Below are 16,526 nucleotides of genomic sequence, written 5' to 3' on the forward strand. Positions count from 1 at the left end.
TGTCTCAAGTCACCTCTTCCCAGGACAGAAAATACCTCTACCTTCAAAGGGAGCACAGGGCAGGCTGACCAAAATCTACCTCTAGAGAAACAGCACCTGGTGGCTGTGATCTGTAAGCAGTGATGCCTTCCTCCTAATCATTGCGATATTGAAATATAAAGGAACTACATCAATTCAGCCCCAAACACACACACAGACTGAGGTCTGACAGAAGCAGAGCTTGAGACAGGGGTTCAGTGCGTGGGTTTCCGGAGGGTGTGCTATTAGGAAACATGTGTCAGGGAGTAAAAGAATTAGGATTGGGGGAGGATGGGGACCCCAATGAGGATTCCAGCCTCAGCCTGGTCCACCCAGTGGGACTCTGAGCATCCATCACCTCTTGAGGCAAGGGGGCAGTCTCATGCCTCCGGCTTTAGGCTGGATTCCGAGGCTACAGTACAAGCGCCCCCAGGACAGAAGGTGGGAGGTTGTGAGCTGTTAACCAGCATCACCTAGTGGAGGGGGGGATTCCCACAGACAGGCTCCGGGCCAGGCACCAATTGCTTCTGCTGCACACACGCATTTGTGTCACCCTGGATGTGTCCCCAGGAAGGCTCCTGAAGGGTCTGGGAGGAAGGGGGCCTCAGTGGGCAGCGCTCTGCCTGCTCTGACCTCTCTCAGCTGGCGCTGTGTCAGCATCCTGGGGACTAGTGGGAGCAATGGCCAGGGAGGTGGAGCGCGTCAGAGATCAGAGTGGCAGCCCCAGTCCCCCAGGATGCGGCTCGGCCCCGACCTCCGCCGGAGGGTGGAGGGGAAGTTGCCAGTGGCCATTTGGAAAGCTCTGACATTTTCCAGGCAGCGGGGAGAAGGAGAAAACGAGGTTCGCGGAGCCCAGGGTCGCAGCCCGGCCTCTTCTCAACGGTGCGCCCCCGGCCCGGAGCTCGTGGTTTCATGTCCGATTCTGAGCGGTGAAGAGCCCACTTCACAGGCTGGAGGGCAGCAGCCCTGTGCGCAGGCGCTGTGCGTGCCCCATTACACTTCCGCGTCCCCTTCCCCCTAAGACGGGGTGGGGGGCATTTCTCATCCTCAGCGCCATCAACGTTTGGGGCTGGATAGTTCCTGTGGGCTGGGGTGGGGGTGGTGGGTGTTTAGCATTTCCCCCTGGCCTAGATGCCAGGGACGCTCCCTTCCCACTAGCAACAACCAAAAGTGCCTCTGGGCATCGCAGACTGGGGGCAAAACTGCCCCGGGTTGAGAATGACTGTCCTCAGCAGAAGGGACCGTCCTCCCCAGGTAACAGAGAGGGAGGTCGACGCTCAGAGACTGGAGGTAACTTGCTTGAAGCCACACTGGAGAAGCAGCAGGTGCAGAAGTAAGTTCAGGACGTAGTGACTCCAGAGGGCAGCCCAGGCAGGGGCGTCCGCCCAGCGCGGGTCTGCAGCTGCTCCGTCTCCTGCCCGCCCCCTCCCCCAGCTAGGAGCCCTAGGGAGCCTGGCGTCATCCAAATGGCTTTGCTGTCGGGGAAATGCCTCGCCCCCTGCCCCCACCTGCCCCCTCTAAGTAGGCCGGCCTGCTGAGTCTGCGTTTCCTGTCTGGTTGCCATGCATTACAGGGGCGCCTGGGGAGCAGCCGGGCATCTCCCGCAGGCCTGGGCGGGCAGGGCTGAGCGGGGGCTCACCCTGAGGCCCATACCCCTGCCCCCAGCCCTGTGCCTCCAGCTGGGCCACTGTCCCCCCAACTCCCAAGAGTACCCCCTGCACATCTCAGGCAGAAGGAGTTAAGGGTAAAGGCCTCAGGAAGAAAAGCTTTAATTGTTTTTTTTTTCCTTTTTAAAACACAAATCACGACTGGAGGGAAGTTAGAAAATACCAAAATGTGCAATATTAATAATTTCAAAATTAAAATCACCCACCATCCTCCACCCAGAGCTAATAACTATTAATATTTTCTGATGTGCATTTCTAGTATTTTTCCATAAAACAAAACCCCACGCAGACAGTTTGCCCAGCGTTTGCTAGGACGATGCTAAGCACTGTGCTGAGGCTGGATAGCTCTTATTTCAAGCATCCAGTGATGAAGTTGAGAGCTGGGCTCCCATAATAGAGACTTTTTACAGCGAAGAACACCGAGGCTCCAAAAGCGTCCTGGACAGAGACTTTGGGCACAGCACACAAAGACAACTCCCCGTGATTTAGGAAGAAAAGGAGACGATTTGCAGGGTCACAGGATCCCCCCCAGACACAACAGAGGAGCCAGATGCACTGGGTGGGGATGGGGACACCATGAATCCATCCTGGCCAGAGAGCCTCTGCTGCTGTCTCCATGGGCCCCCGGTGCTGCCTCAGGAACCACCCCTGGCCCAGACCTGCCTCCTGCTGGCCTCCCCATCCGGCCCCTACATGTGCCCATGTCTTCCTGTCCAGCCTTTCCCACCCCATCAAGGGAGATGGGCTGTCTTTCCCCAACCAGACAAAGGGCACAAAGAAACCATGACTATCCAGCCCAGAGAGGGTGGGCAAGTCCCTTAGGGTCACAAAGCCAGGAAGAGGCAAAGTCCAGATGCAAATCCAGTCTCTCCTGCACAGAAGCCCAAGCTTATAAATACACTGGAGCCACACAGCTGCCACTTTTTCCATTATTTAATTTATTTTAGCAATGATGGCTTCATCTCATGCACATCTATCTTTAGCCTGCTTTACAAAATTTAGCAATATATCCTATCAAAGGAGGTCTTTTAAAATAAAAAGGAAATTCAAAACTCTACACTTTTGCCCTCCCACTGCCCCGCCCACACACCCCTCCCATGCAGTGGGGTCTGGTCAAGTCCCTAGAACCCCCTTGCCTGGGATCCCAGAGGCTCTGAAGACCTTGTGGTCCTGCAAGGGTGGGCTGAGGCTGGAGACAAGTGGGCTCACCTGTGGCAGAGTTCCAGATGGCTTCCAGACGGACATCCCCTTTCCTGACTGAACTGGTGGGCCCAGAGTTCTGGTCAGGAGCAGCTAGGACGGGGCCTTGAGTCCCCAGAGATCCCAGAGCAGCGAGCTGCCCCTGACACTAAAGGCACTGGAGCCTGTCCCGCCCTGGACAAGTCACAGCTGACCCAGTGCCCAGGATGGGCAGGCTGCTTCCAAAGGCAGAAGGGACTGCCTTGAGGGGTTCCGGAGTCCGACCACAGGGGTTTGAAGCTGTCCTCCACCACCTGGATGACCTGGGGCAAGTTCAGTCTCTCTGTGCCTCAGTCTCCTCATCTGTGAAATGGGGATGTTAAAAACAGTACCTACATCATAGGGCTTTTGTCAGGATTAAACCAGTTGACACATGTCATGCTGGCCCGAAGTAGGGAACCAGTGTCAGCTGTTATTATCCATGTCCTCCGTCCTCCTATCCCCAAACACCTGCCATGTGGGTGCCGTATCACTCGGTCTCCCTTCCCTCCGTCCCTCATTCCCTAGTCCCTCCACATGCTGGCCCCAGGGCACAGCGAACCAGGCAGACACCTCTTGCTGCCCCCTGATGCCCAGCACCGGCCCAGGCGCAGTGAGTGCCTGTCTCTCCTCCAGTCACCTCAGCCCATCCTCATCCCCTGCTGTGTCCAGCGGAGGATGGGGTCACATGCCCGGGCATCTTTGTGGAGTGCTGAGAAGCCGTCTCCCATCACCCCACCGAGACGCAGGAGGTGGGCCTTGGGGAGGCCCTGATCTGCTTGGCCAGTGAGCACCCTGCTACCCTTAGGACCTCAGTTCTGGGAAGAGCTTTTAGCAGAGGAGCCGGTACTGGTGGCCTGTGGGGAGTGGAAACCTGGGACCTGGATCTTGGTTTCTAAACACCCTTCTTCCCTAAGAGGAAACAGGGCTTCTCAGAGTGAAGTCTGATTCCACGGCTGGACAGAGAAAGTCTGGGGTGAGCCCGAACACCTCGTACCACAAGGCCAGCAGCTGCCCAGATGGCAAGCTCCACCCTCTCCTGGCCTGGGGCGCACCTGGCACTGTGAGTACCACAGGGACGCGGTGGGAGTCCCGGGCACAGCTCCTGGGTGGGGTGGACCCTGGGTGGGGAAGACAACTGGAGGTCCCTCCCAGAGCAGCTGCCCTCTGGTCATTTAGTCAATAAACTCTTTCCTGAGCCCCCACTGTGTCCCCTGGCTCTGGGGGTGCAGGATGGGAAGGCCAGGAGACCTTGTGGGAGCAGGGGACGCCCCCATGGGGAAGAGGAGGTTACGCTGAGCCCCAGAGACGGTGTGCACACCTATCGAGGGCTCGTGGGGACACCACGTTGCTGGACACAGTCCCCAGGGCCTGCCCTGATCTGGGCCGTCCCCTGGGCCCACCTCAGAGACTGGTCGCCACGAGACACGATGAAGATTTGCTGGCACAGCTTTTCCGCAGGCTCTGGGCAACGCCTTTTTACAAAGAGAATAACTGAAGAAGCAGTGTGTCGTCTTTAAAATAAAATGATTCTTATTGTGCAAGTAATTCACGCACACTGTGCAACAAAGGGAAAAACAGAAGAACGGATACCTTGAGTTACTCCTCAGAATAGGCGGAGCGCAGAGGGCCTTCAGGGCAGTGAAAGTGCTCTGTGATGCTTTGAGGGCGGATACACGTCATGACATGTTTGTCAAACCCCACGGCGCGCACAACCCCGAGTGAGCCCTAATGTCAGCTGTGGACTCGGGGTGACACTGACGCACAGGGGTGGGCTCATGGATTGTAACGGGCACCAGCAGGTGGGGATGGGGGAAGGGGTATATGGGAAACGTCTGTACCTTCTGCTCAATAGTGCTAAGAATCTAAAACTGCTCTAAAAAATAAAGTCTATTAAAAAAAAAACTATATAACCCCTATTCACATTTTGGTGAATGTCTTTTTATATTTTTCCTATTTAAAAAAAAACCAGTATGTGTGCCTGCCTGTCTACATACAGACACGTATATACAGATATTTACACATATACGCGCATAGCACACATACACACACACACACATATATACACCCACATAGAACAAAACTGTAACTCCCCCCTCCCCATGACACAGTGCGCATTTCCCACCAGCCAGGACCTGCTTGTATCTGGGTCTGTCCTTCTGCCCTAGGGAGGAGCCGTCACTAACCACCCCCTGGTGTTGGTTGTAAAAGACTGTGCCGGGAAGTTACGCCATCTCCAGCACTGCAGGATGGGTCACGGTACCCCAAGATCACCTGAGAGTAGATTGCAGGACATGGGGTGTCCAGTTGCCAAGAATGGAACCCACAAGGGCTTGCCCCTGGGATCAAGGGGGCTTCTGGTGGGATGTGGAGATTACGGTGCAGACCGAGGGCCGGGCTCCAGTCACACTTGTGGCACCTGGCAGGCCCACCTGGCATGCAGTGCTCATGCTCAGTTACTGGGGAAGGGGCACCATGTCCTGACGTCACAGTCGTTAAGTCCATGGAATGCCTTCCTGTCCTCTGTGTCCCTGTGTGACAAACATCTGAGCACTGCCTGGGAAAACCCTTTGGCTTGTGCACCAGAGGTACGTGATGGGAAAAAAAGTGACAACCCTGAAGTCCCTCAGACTAGAATGGACAGACTGTGGCATATTCTTGAAAATGGAACATGATACTCCACCCAAAAGGAGTGGGTGACAGCTGGTGGCGTCTCGGGAACTTAAGGATGAGGGGGGAAGTGTCACAGAATACCCACCGAAGATGTGTCTACAGAAAGTTCAAAATTAAGTGAAGATAATTCTGGAGTGGATTATAAACAAGGAAACCTTTCAGAAGCTGTAGACTTCAGGACGGCAGTTACAACCAGGTGGAAGAGGGAGGGAGGGGAGCTGGAAGAAGCTGGGGGAGGTCTTCCCCGGCATCAGCCGTGTCCTATTTCTCAAAATGGGGCTGTGGGTACACAGTGGGTTATTATCAGTCTTTCATTTTACATCGGTCTTGTATAGACACTGATGGATAGAATCTATTTTACAAAAGTTCTAAGAGCTGGGTCTGGGCCAATCTGTGGTCTGAGCATCACTTTGGACATAGCCCATCCCGAGGTCACAAATCTAGCTGTTTTGCAGCTTCAACTTGCTTGGGATGTGAACCTTCATTCAATTGGAAAGAGAAAAACTTCCATCACTGGCTTCTTCCTAACTTTGGGGAGATTAAAAATTAAACTTGAGATGATGTAGTAACTTAAAACCCTGGTTCTAATGCTTTTGTATCAAATTATATTTGTTACATACAGTGTATCGGATAGTTAAGGGGTTTCTAACATTCAAGAGAATTTGGCTATTCATCTGTCAGGTTAGTTTTGTTTCAGTTTGAAACCCACTGAAGAACTCCGCTTAGGATTCAATGGAAAAGTTTAAGGGCAATTTACTAAATGGGATTTTAAAAAGAACTTGAGACTCACTGTGTTTAAGAGTTTAATGAGTTAGATTTACTTGAGCGGTTTAAATCCTAGAAGAGGTGGCCTTTGAAGGGTTTGCAAAAAAAGGTAAAGATTTAATTTACAAATGCACTTTAAAAAGGAAGCCTGACGTCCGCACGCCTTCCTTTTCACGGCACAGGCTGGAAAAGATCAGAACCAACTATTTTAGGGCCTGATCAGTGACCCAGGGGGTATTTGATAAGGAAGATGCAGCAATGTTTCGCAGAGTCCTGGGGGGCTGGAAGGGAGGTCCCCGTGAGCGGGGACTGTGGGGTGACCCCTGCTTATCCTCAGGGGTTTGCTGCTTTTGCTCCCAGCCCTACCCCAAGGTCTGACCCAGTCGGAGCTGCATGACTACCTGCTGTGAATTCCCAAAATCCTCATAGAAAACCCATCCCTCTGACCAGAGGAACCAGGATAAGATGTCCCTGTGGCCTGAACGGTGACAGTATGGGGGGAACCCCTGTTGTTACTTTAAAATCTCTCTTCTCTTGCTGCTGCTTCTAGAGGGAAGCCTGGTTGAGCAGAATTCTGCTACAGCGCAGAGTTCTTTGATGTCAGATGTGTGGATTGAAGACCTGGGAAAGTTAGTTTTTGCTTTATTTGTTGCTATAAGAATCTAACATGATCACAGAACCCAAGGAACTGTAAATGTAATAGAACCTTTCACAACATTCCCCACCAAGACGGGGCAAATATGGGCACCGTCTGCGGGCTCCTTGCCCAACCGCGTGTCTGGGTGATTCTGGGCCAAGCCCTGTGATGGAAGCTGTGGGCTCCGAGAGCGTGGAGCTGAGGAGCTCAGAATCGGGGGAGCCCAGGGGCTCGACGGCCGCTTCTCAAGTCCCAGCAGCGCGGACTCATCAGCTGTACTTGTGGCTGTGACCTCAGCCCCCAGGACGGCTCCTGCTTCTAGTCTCAGCCTCCCCTTCCTCTCCCTTGAAAACCTTGAGGGCTCCCAATTGTCTCTAGGACTAGACCTGACCGCTCGCAGCCTAACAGGACCCCTGGACCTGGCCCTCCCCTGCCAGTCCCTCAGGCTCACTGCCAGCCCCTGACTTCATCACGCTCTGCATCGAGGCTTCTGGAATGCCAACTTCTAGGCCACCCTCAAGCTCCCAGCCTTCTCTGCCTCCCCAAGCCGGGCTGTCTGCTTACTGTGCACAGGACAATGCTCTGTACGCCCTCTCGGGATCTCACTCCGCTTGGCTGAAAACCACTGACTGGGGGCGGGGGTCCGGGGACCCTACTGTTTAGTTCACCTGGGTTCCGCGGGTCAGGACTTCCAACGCAGTTTAGCTCAACGGTTCTGATTCTGGGATTCTCTAAGGGTTGCAGTGAAGGCGTCGGCTGGGGCTGCGCCATCGGAGGCTTGATTGGGGCTGGAGGACCCACTTCCAAGACAGTGCACTCACTGCCCACGTTGGTGTGGCCGGCTGTTGGCAGGAGGTCTCAGCTTCTCCCTGTGGGGACCTTGCCTGGGCCTCGCCCAGAACAAGTGATCTGGTCACACATCATCATTCCTCTGACATCCAACTGGGTACACAGGCCAGCCCTATTCACCGTAGGAGGGGCTCCCTAGGTATGTGACCACGCAGAGGGAACAGTATATTCCGTGTCTGGGAGGGTTCAATTAAAGAAGCAGAACCACTATATAAAAAATAAGGTACTGGCCGCAAGGACTTGGGTTTACGCAGCTGTGGGAGCAGTTAATCAGACATCTGCACGTCTGATGCTGAAGCCTGAAGTGCCAGGCAGGCGGGCGGGAAAGGAAGGTGCACGCGAACGAGCTGGAGCCCAAGAAAGCCCCCTCGCCCCTTCCACCACGTGAGGGCACAGTGGGGAGACGCCGAATCAGCCAGAGCCACGATCGTGGACTTCCAGCCTCCGAACCTGTGAGAAATAAATTGCTGTTTCTAAGCCACCCAGCCTCTGAGATTGTGTTACAGCAGCTCACACAGGCTAAGACAGAAATCCACCACGATTTTTAGCCTCTTCCTCTCCAGAACTTCAGGGATTGGTCTGAAATTTTAGAACTAACTGGGGAAAAGAACCAGCAGAGAACTCAAACTCCAACTATGGTTTCTGGGTAAACAAAGTGAAGCCCCCAGAGGCTGTGAATTGTCCACAGCGCAGGGCAAAGGCAGAGCCAAGGCTGACCCCCCGCCTCGTTCCCGTGGACGCCGACTCCCTGCCCGGGCCTGTGTCTGTGGCTCCGTGGCCAGCCCGGCATGAGGTCCCGCGTGTCCTGATTCACTTTTGATCTTCTTAGACTCCACAGGCAGCCCTCTGCCTCCTTGTCCCCACTGCCGGCATCAGGAGTCACTAGCGCTGTTTCCAGCTCTCCTGCCCAGCCCCGCTGCTCTGCCCTCGGGAACCCCTTCCTGAACAAAAACACAGATGCCCACATGGCTTCTGGTGGCAGGTCTCACCCTGTCCAAGGTGCCTGCAGCAGACAAGGTACTGAGGACAGCAGATGCAACCCCGATGAGCCCCAGGGCTGCTCCTCTTTCCTCCTGACCCTTAGGGGCCAGGCCTCAAGGCTGGCTGCCCAACAGAATCACTTAAGAGAGCATTTAAGCTTAAGTTTAAATTTTAAAAAGGCAGCCAAGTACTTGCCCAGATCCATTAAATCAGAAATTCTAGGGTAGCGCCCAGGAGTGGCAATTTTTCCAAAGTTCCCCAGGTGACTCCAAAGTGCACCTTTCAGGTTGAAAACTATGAATTCTATTTGTAGCAAGGCTGCTTCAGAACAAAGGTGACAGTGTCAGCTGAGCCTGAGCTGCGAGGAAAGCCGGCACCAAGCCTGCTCCCGTGGCTCCGAGCACTGCCCATCTCTGGGTACCATTTACGCCATTTGACTTGGCACATACCTTCTGTACAGGACAGGGTGACAATAACTCAGGTCCTCTTAAGAGTTATGGAGGGACCCCTTGCATACAGAAACTGCCTTAATGGTGCTGCACAACACTATAAATTCCATTTAAGCTGATGCTAAATTTTAGTTTCCTCCCTGAATTATTTATTCCTCAAACAATGAATGGCGAAACCCAGGAGGTGGTGGCGATTGCGTGTGTGTTGGTCAGGACCGACTTTAAAAAGCATTGCTACAGCTGCTGCAGCAATGTCCACAAATGAAATGGAGGTCCCGGAGCACTCATCCCTCATCAGGTCGTTTGGCAAACTGATGCCCCGTTAACTCCCACATACGTCATTTTGCCCTCACGGGCAGTCTGCATTCACCGGAAAGAGCAAGGCGCTCCCGTGAGGCTGTGTGTGCACACGTCTGCTGGCGTGGGACACGGGGGCTGAGGGCAAGCACCTTCCAAGAGGCAGCGTGGCCAGGTCTGACTCTGCTCCCCGAAGTTACTGCTTTTATGAAACGCGTTCTACTTCTGTAACCCTCAGCAATTACCCCTGACTTGGCCATCTATGTGGTACTGCGCCTCCATCAGTGTCCCCGGGGGCGCCCTTCGGGGGTCACTGTTCATTCCTCCCTCCTCTCTCACCCCCACTCCAATCTCAGCCTTAAAGGTGAGCATGCATCTCTGCTGGACCAAACTTCAACGTGTAACAGACATCACAGCTGGCCACAAAGTACCTCAGAACCTTATGGGCAAGATTCCAAAGAGAGCTTGAGAAGCAAAGGGAGTTGGGGATGCGGGTTGGATAAGAAATCCGAATAAAACAAATCCCCACCCAAATACTTTCAGCATGAAACAAATCAAATGGCAGACTAAACGGATTATCTGGGAAGTATCTTGAACCTCCATTTAATAATATATAACTCCTAACCCATGTCAGATTTCTTGTTTCCACTTTTAATTCCGCTATTTTCTCTTAAAATTAAGGTTTTAACAAAGACAACCGGATTTGTTTGCCAAGTCCTGGCTAGGAACTCAGAGCACAGAGAGAGTCAAAGCTACAGCAAAAAATTACCCATCTGCACAACTAACTTCAGAAAATAGTTTAGTACAACTTTGTTATAAAACTCATTTACAGGAGGCTATTCACACGTACTTATCAGATTTGCTCCTGGTAATACATGAAAACAGAACTAAGTAAGTCGTGCACAGTAAACCCAAGGCAAATTATATACAGAGAAGCAAAACAAGTTATTAAGTAGCATAAATTCATGTTGAAAGAACTCATTTTGAAAGAACACAGGGCACTTTTCTTATAACGACATGGCGAGGATGAAACCATCGGCCGTGTTTTTCACCTGCAGTGAGATGAACCGCCAGCCAACAGCACGGCCGGGACAGCCACGTGCAGGCGGGCCACGCTGGGCACGTGGAACACTTAATGCACGTACGTATCCTGACTGGAACCACAGACAGTTTCAACTGCAGTGTCAGGACCCGGGCGTGCGCACTAGAAGGGATTACACCGTCTACTGATTTCCGCGTCATCCCAGGAGGTGAGTGGAGAACCAGCGGGTGAGAACAGGAATCAAACTTAACTGGACGCGATGTCGTTCAGATGTGGCGGCCAAGTGCGCACGGGGACGGGCGGGGGGGGGCGCATGTCTTAATCCGTGTGTCGTACGAGCAAGGGGAGCAGCCCTGACCCCAGCTGCTTGTCAACAACGTACAGTTTTTACTCTGTCTATGAATTGTCACCACTACAAGTATCTGCTAAATCAAGCATTTTACCAAGACAGCAGGGAAGTGAACTTAGAGTAACAATGAGATTTCTCGCCAAAGCCCAGGCAGGAAACTTAGGGAAGCCCTTGACTCAGAGTGGGGCTCCCCCCGCCCCGGAACGGCCAAGGATGAGCTCCAGGCCCATGAACACGGAGCAGGGGCTGCCTGTGGGGACAGAACGCGGTGTTCCACTCCCAGGGGGAGGGGCCGGTGTCACGAGGGAGGAGACCGCCTGAGCCTGAATTTCTGATTAACACAAGCCCTTTTTGCTTATAAAGCAGGTGACAGAAATGTTTCAAATAGTGCACATTTTTAGGGATTTGTTTTCCTCCCCAGATGAGCTCAGGGTTGGGAAGCACTCACTGCAAAGCACTAGTTCTGACAGCTGTCCCTTACTAACGCACATCCTCGTGCCTGGGAGGCTTCCAGTTCATCGTGTGCGTGCTTGGAAAACTGGACTTAGCAATGAGGCAGCCCTGCCCTTGTCCAAGTCTTCTAAATCCCTACTCACCACGGCCACTGTCCTGTTGCAGAAGTACAAACCTCTTTAACCAGAGTCTACAACAACAGTGTATTTTCACCAATTAAGATGGTTTCCAAAAATCAAAGAAAATCTGTCAACTCTCCTCCTGGTTCTGAACTCCAGGCATCTGCCCTCCTCTTTCATCCTTCTCTTCTAAAAGGATGTTTCTCTCCTGCATAAAATATTACATCTGGCCTGTCTTCCTGGTTCCCAAGCTGCCTGGTGACCAGAATCCTTGGGAAGATGTTTAACATCCAGCTTTCAAGGCTCCACCCAAAACTACTTCGGTGGGTTCTCTCGGCAATCAGCAAGCTCTCACCAGCCACCTGAGCTGGTTCTTACAGAGCCACCCAGCACCAATCCAGCACTTGGCACCCACTGGCTTTGTAATCCACTAGTTACAGGAAACTCACAATATGTTGGGGGTATTTGAATGATATTTCAAGAATTATTCTTTCATTTCTATTCCAAAAGAACACTAATGTTAGCTGGAGAACTATATGCTTACTAAAACGAGCAGCTGACCTCATCACAGAAATGTAATTCCTGTGCCAAGGTGCCTCGTCTGAAAATGGACACCCGTGGGACTTCACCTAACGTAACTTTGCCCCTCCAAGGCTCCCCTAGGAGACTCCAGGTGTTTTTAAAGTAGAACTAGAGACACGTGACCCACTGGCACTAACTCAGCTCGCTCCAAACTACTCGGGCTGTTAAAGAGATGTTTTGCCACAACAATGGTTGAAAGAACCTGCCCTCCTATCTTTTTTCTTTTTTAAATATAAGGTTTGTTCTGTTGAAAATGATTAACATTTTAAGCAGGGGAAAGAAAAGCGGTCTACCAGATTAAATTTTAAAAGGATTTTTGTTATTTGCTATACAAATATACATTTCAACTTTTACAACATTCACTCCAGTCTGACCTCCTTTTCTATGGAAGAACAAGAGATCAACGCTTCAAGTCTCCAACTTCAAGGACATTACCACCGATACACAAACACCCTCTGAAAACTTTTGCAGCTGACATGAAGCACTGGAGATGACCAAGAGGCACACGTGTTAGGGCACGTTCTCCATGTTTTCCAACAGCACACAAACTCCTTTAAGGAAAAAAAGTGTCGGAACTGGACAGCCCATTAGCAGCAACGCTCGTGGCTGCAGTCCCCGTCATCCGGCTTTACTACAGCAGCCTCCTTCTCTTCAAGCTACTGTCCTCCTCCAGTCCCCTCTCGTCCAAGCCCGAGTTCCTCTTTGGGTGATGGCTCCCAGAGCCACACCTCTCCTGAGCCCCTTCACTGAAAGCCCTGGTCTCTCTTCTGTGGCTGAGCCCCCCTTCCTGGTCAAATTTTCTTTTACTCGTGGGAGCGTCAGCACTAGCAGCTGGAGGGTCGCACTGCGTGTGAGGTCTGTGGTTGCTCGGAGTGGCCCCTTTGGCGGCGGACTGCTGCCCTGTACCAGCTGGACCCTGGTGGCTGCCAGGGGAGCCCGGCTCTCCCGAGGGAGGCGCTGCTCCAGGAGGCTGGGGGCTGGGGGGCTGCGGCTCTCCGAGACACTGCTCTTTGGCTTCAGGGATCAAGCCAAACCGCCTCAGCAGTCGTGGGTCCCGAAGCCGGTCCTGAATAGATGGCCTTTCAGGGTCCTTTGCAGTAACAGTAACAGTGGCTTCTTTGGAGTCAGAGGGTGAGAGGTATACGGAAGAAGTAAAAGATGTCTTGGCAAACTCACTGTCTAGCTTGCTGCTGGGCAAGCCACCCTGGGGTCTGGATGCCTCTGGGGAGATGGCAGGAGGGTGAGTCAGGCTTCTCTGCAGCACGGGCTTGAGTTTCAGGATCTTCATTGCATCATGTCTATAGTTTTTGTCGCAAGTCTTAATAATGGCACCCCGCTTCTGCGCATCCTGAATCAGGTGGTTCCAATGCTGATTTTCCTTGAAACAAAGAGAAGGGGGAAACAATTACATCCCAAAGAAACACTCCTATGCGTGGGAAGCAGAGGTTCCAGCTTTCATTTCTGAATAAACGTGAGTACACTTTCATGAACAAATTCTCAAGAATCCATTACTGGTGAGACACGGCTGAACAGAAAAGCAAGATCAAATAAGAGTGATAAAGCCACTTTGCTAGAAAAGAACCCTGAGCACCCCCTCTAAGAACAAGCTTTCTCCGTTTTGACCACTGTTACTCATGCTACACGGTAATCAGAACTTGGCCTTTTTAGAAAGAAAAAAGTATGCATGGGGGACAAAAAAAGATGACAATTGAAGGAAAGAGAAGAATGGACAGCTACCCTCAGGTGGGCTCCTGCACTATTCGTAAAGGTGGGTGAGGGTACAGCAGTGAGGCCGCATACATAGCATTTACTTGCTGTGTGACTTTGGTCAAGTCACCTGACCTCTCTGAGCCTGTTTCTTCATCTGTAAAATAGGAATAGTATTTTACTTAATTGAATCCAAAATGCACGCTGTTTTCATATTTTGTCATTCCTGGATTTGCAGTGCCTCTAGGCCATGCAGCAGTTTCCATTCCTGGAGGAATTCACGGGTAGGTAACTACAACCCTTTGACTTTTAGTCAATAAACCATTTTAAAAAAGAATGAGTCTTGGCTCTTGCCTAAAAACCTTTCCACAGACATCTTCTGATAAGACAAGGAAGTGCTAGCATTAAAACTTGGGGAATGGAGATCAGAGGTTGGAAAAGAGCCCCTGAGACCACAGTGGGGCACTCTTAGGAAACGCTTCTGACTGCCCAGGGGACCGGGATGTGTGTGAACAAGGACATGTGTGACCAGGGACGGGAAAACGAGTAAGGAGTGTCAGATTCTGAAGGGGAAATATCGTTAGGAATAGCTTAACCTGCTTGTTTTGTTTGTATCCCTAGGTATGAACAAGACTGGCATGATAAACACCTGTCTAAACAAGTCTAAAAGAGTTCTTTCAATAAATGTAAGACAAAAATTCTAAGTGAAAATAAACTATCATAGGTAAACAGCAGTACATAAAATAACGGTGCATACTACAGCTAATGGCTTCTTGGATGTGTTTAAACTAGGGCAGCAATGCTGACCTCACAGGGTCTTTGTAAGGTTTAAAGGGAGCTGTGGAAACACAGCGTGCGGCACCGTGACCGCACGCACTTGACAGGCACACGGAGGCGCCACCAGGCTCTGGGCTCAGGGCTCCTTCTCCTGCAGGACTCCCAGGTCCTATCCGGTGGCTGGACCACAGGTGTAAAGCTGATGGCCTTGCTGCTAGTTTGGAAGCGACTACTGCACTAAACCTGCTGTTAGTCCGACCCTAAGATCGCAGGGACAACCTGAGAAAGGGCCGTTAGTCCTGGTTTCTCAGCAGAAACCAGGTGCCTTAATCATTGACTCTGTTTCCATAATGGAAACTGGGCTGGAGAACCAAAAACAGGGGGAAGGCTCAGGGACAACAAACGTTAAGTTGGACTGGAAAGCCCAAGTGGTAAGTTGGGAGTTGTCCATTCTACTCTGTCTCTTTCGGTAGCACTGGCTTCCTAGAGTGAAGACGAGTCTGTGCTGCAGCCAGAGGTCAGCGGTCCTCAGATCTGTGCAGGTGAGACTCTGGGGCTCACAAAGGCTTTCTCAGGGATGTGAGAACGTTTTCTGAGAATCAGCTTCCCAACCCATTTCCTACGTCCCCCTGGGACCTTCCTGCCCTTCTGCTCCACCCTTCACAATCCCAACAACTCTTAGCCATCCCAAATCTGACCACGGGGTGCACCACTGGGGCATGTGAAATCTCCTGGGTGTCAAATAAAGGGGGCGGTAAAACCAGGGGTGCCCATGAAGGCTCCTGTCATCAGGGCATCATTAAGAGATACAGCACTAATAACATTTTACTTTTCAGGTTTGAACATTATCAAAATTCATCTGTGCAAAAATAATGACTGTTCATAGATTATTCAACTGAGAAGATTTTTTTTTAACACTCAGGATTCACAGGAAGTTACAAGAAAAGTACAAAGGTTCCATGCATCCTTTATGCAATTTCTCCAAATAGTTATGAAAAACAATGTTTTAAACTTGCAATTTATATGTAAATATTTGTGGTAGAGAAATGTAATAATGATATTAACAAAAAAGCTTTTAATTATAAAAACATATTAATTATCCACTGAATATTACCCTGAACAGTGTAAACAGCAATTCAATTTTAAAGAGCAGAAAGAACACTGCTCTCTGCTCCACTGGATACATTTAAGAGTGATGTGATAAATTTATTTTTCATAACTTTATTTTAAAATGTCAATACTTATAATATATTAGGAACAACATCTTTATCAATACTTAAGTTTATAATAAAAATTTTTCAATGTCAACTTAAAAACGGGATATATGGCTTTCAGGAAATCTTTCAAGAGGGTACACGAACAACAAAAGTTGAAGACCACAGACCTACAGAACAGGTGAATGAGAAAGACTGTATTTGAATGCCCTCTGGTGGAACTAACCAGAATAGGGGGAAAAGTCTCCTAAGATAAACCAATCACTGTTAAATAGAGAACCAGAAAAACTGAGTGAGTGAGTCAGCAGTGAGACCAGCAGCACACGCAGGCTCTCTCCAGCTGTGCTGCCACCAAGCTGTGCCGCCTGCCCACTGAAGACGCAGCCCCGGCCACAGGAGCGCCTGCACCCGTGGGGGGGCTCCGATGCCATCACCTCTCAAGGGAAACAGAGCAAGCGGCGCTGCTCTAGGTGCCAGACAGAAGTGAAGATCCACGCCTTCCCCCGCAAAGCCCTCTCTCTGGCATCAAGCTGGGCGAACAGCCGCGTTTGCCGAGTGCCCACTAAGCGCTAACCAGTCTTCTAGCACTTACCGCGTAGGAACTTACATACCTTGACAACCCTATACTGTAGATACAATTTTTTGAAGGTCATCTGGACAGCCTGCTGTGGACCCGTGGGCCGCGGGTTGAGAAAGGGTGAGCCGCTCAGCTGCAGGAAGCAGCTGCTG

General features: G+C 51.2%; 1 protein-coding gene across 4 annotated transcripts in view; it reads right to left on the reverse strand.

The window, feature by feature from the left end:
• Nucleotides 1-10,336: 10,336 nt before the first annotated feature.
• Nucleotides 10,337-16,526, reverse strand: part of SETX (senataxin) — a 65,660-nt gene continuing 59,470 nt past the window's right edge. For all 4 annotated transcript variants that reach the window (XM_032478725.1, XM_032478724.1, XM_032478722.1 and 1 more), the window contains exon 26: nucleotides 10,337-13,477. In XM_032478725.1, the coding sequence (XP_032334616.1) occupies nucleotides 12,731-13,477 (747 nt within the window). In that variant the 3' untranslated portion in view covers nucleotides 10,337-12,730. The remainder of the gene's footprint in view (nucleotides 13,478-16,526) is intronic.

This window comes from Camelus ferus, chromosome 4, assembly GCF_009834535.1.
Source record: "Camelus ferus isolate YT-003-E chromosome 4, BCGSAC_Cfer_1.0, whole genome shotgun sequence".
NCBI lineage: Eukaryota > Metazoa > Chordata > Mammalia > Artiodactyla > Camelidae > Camelus > Camelus ferus.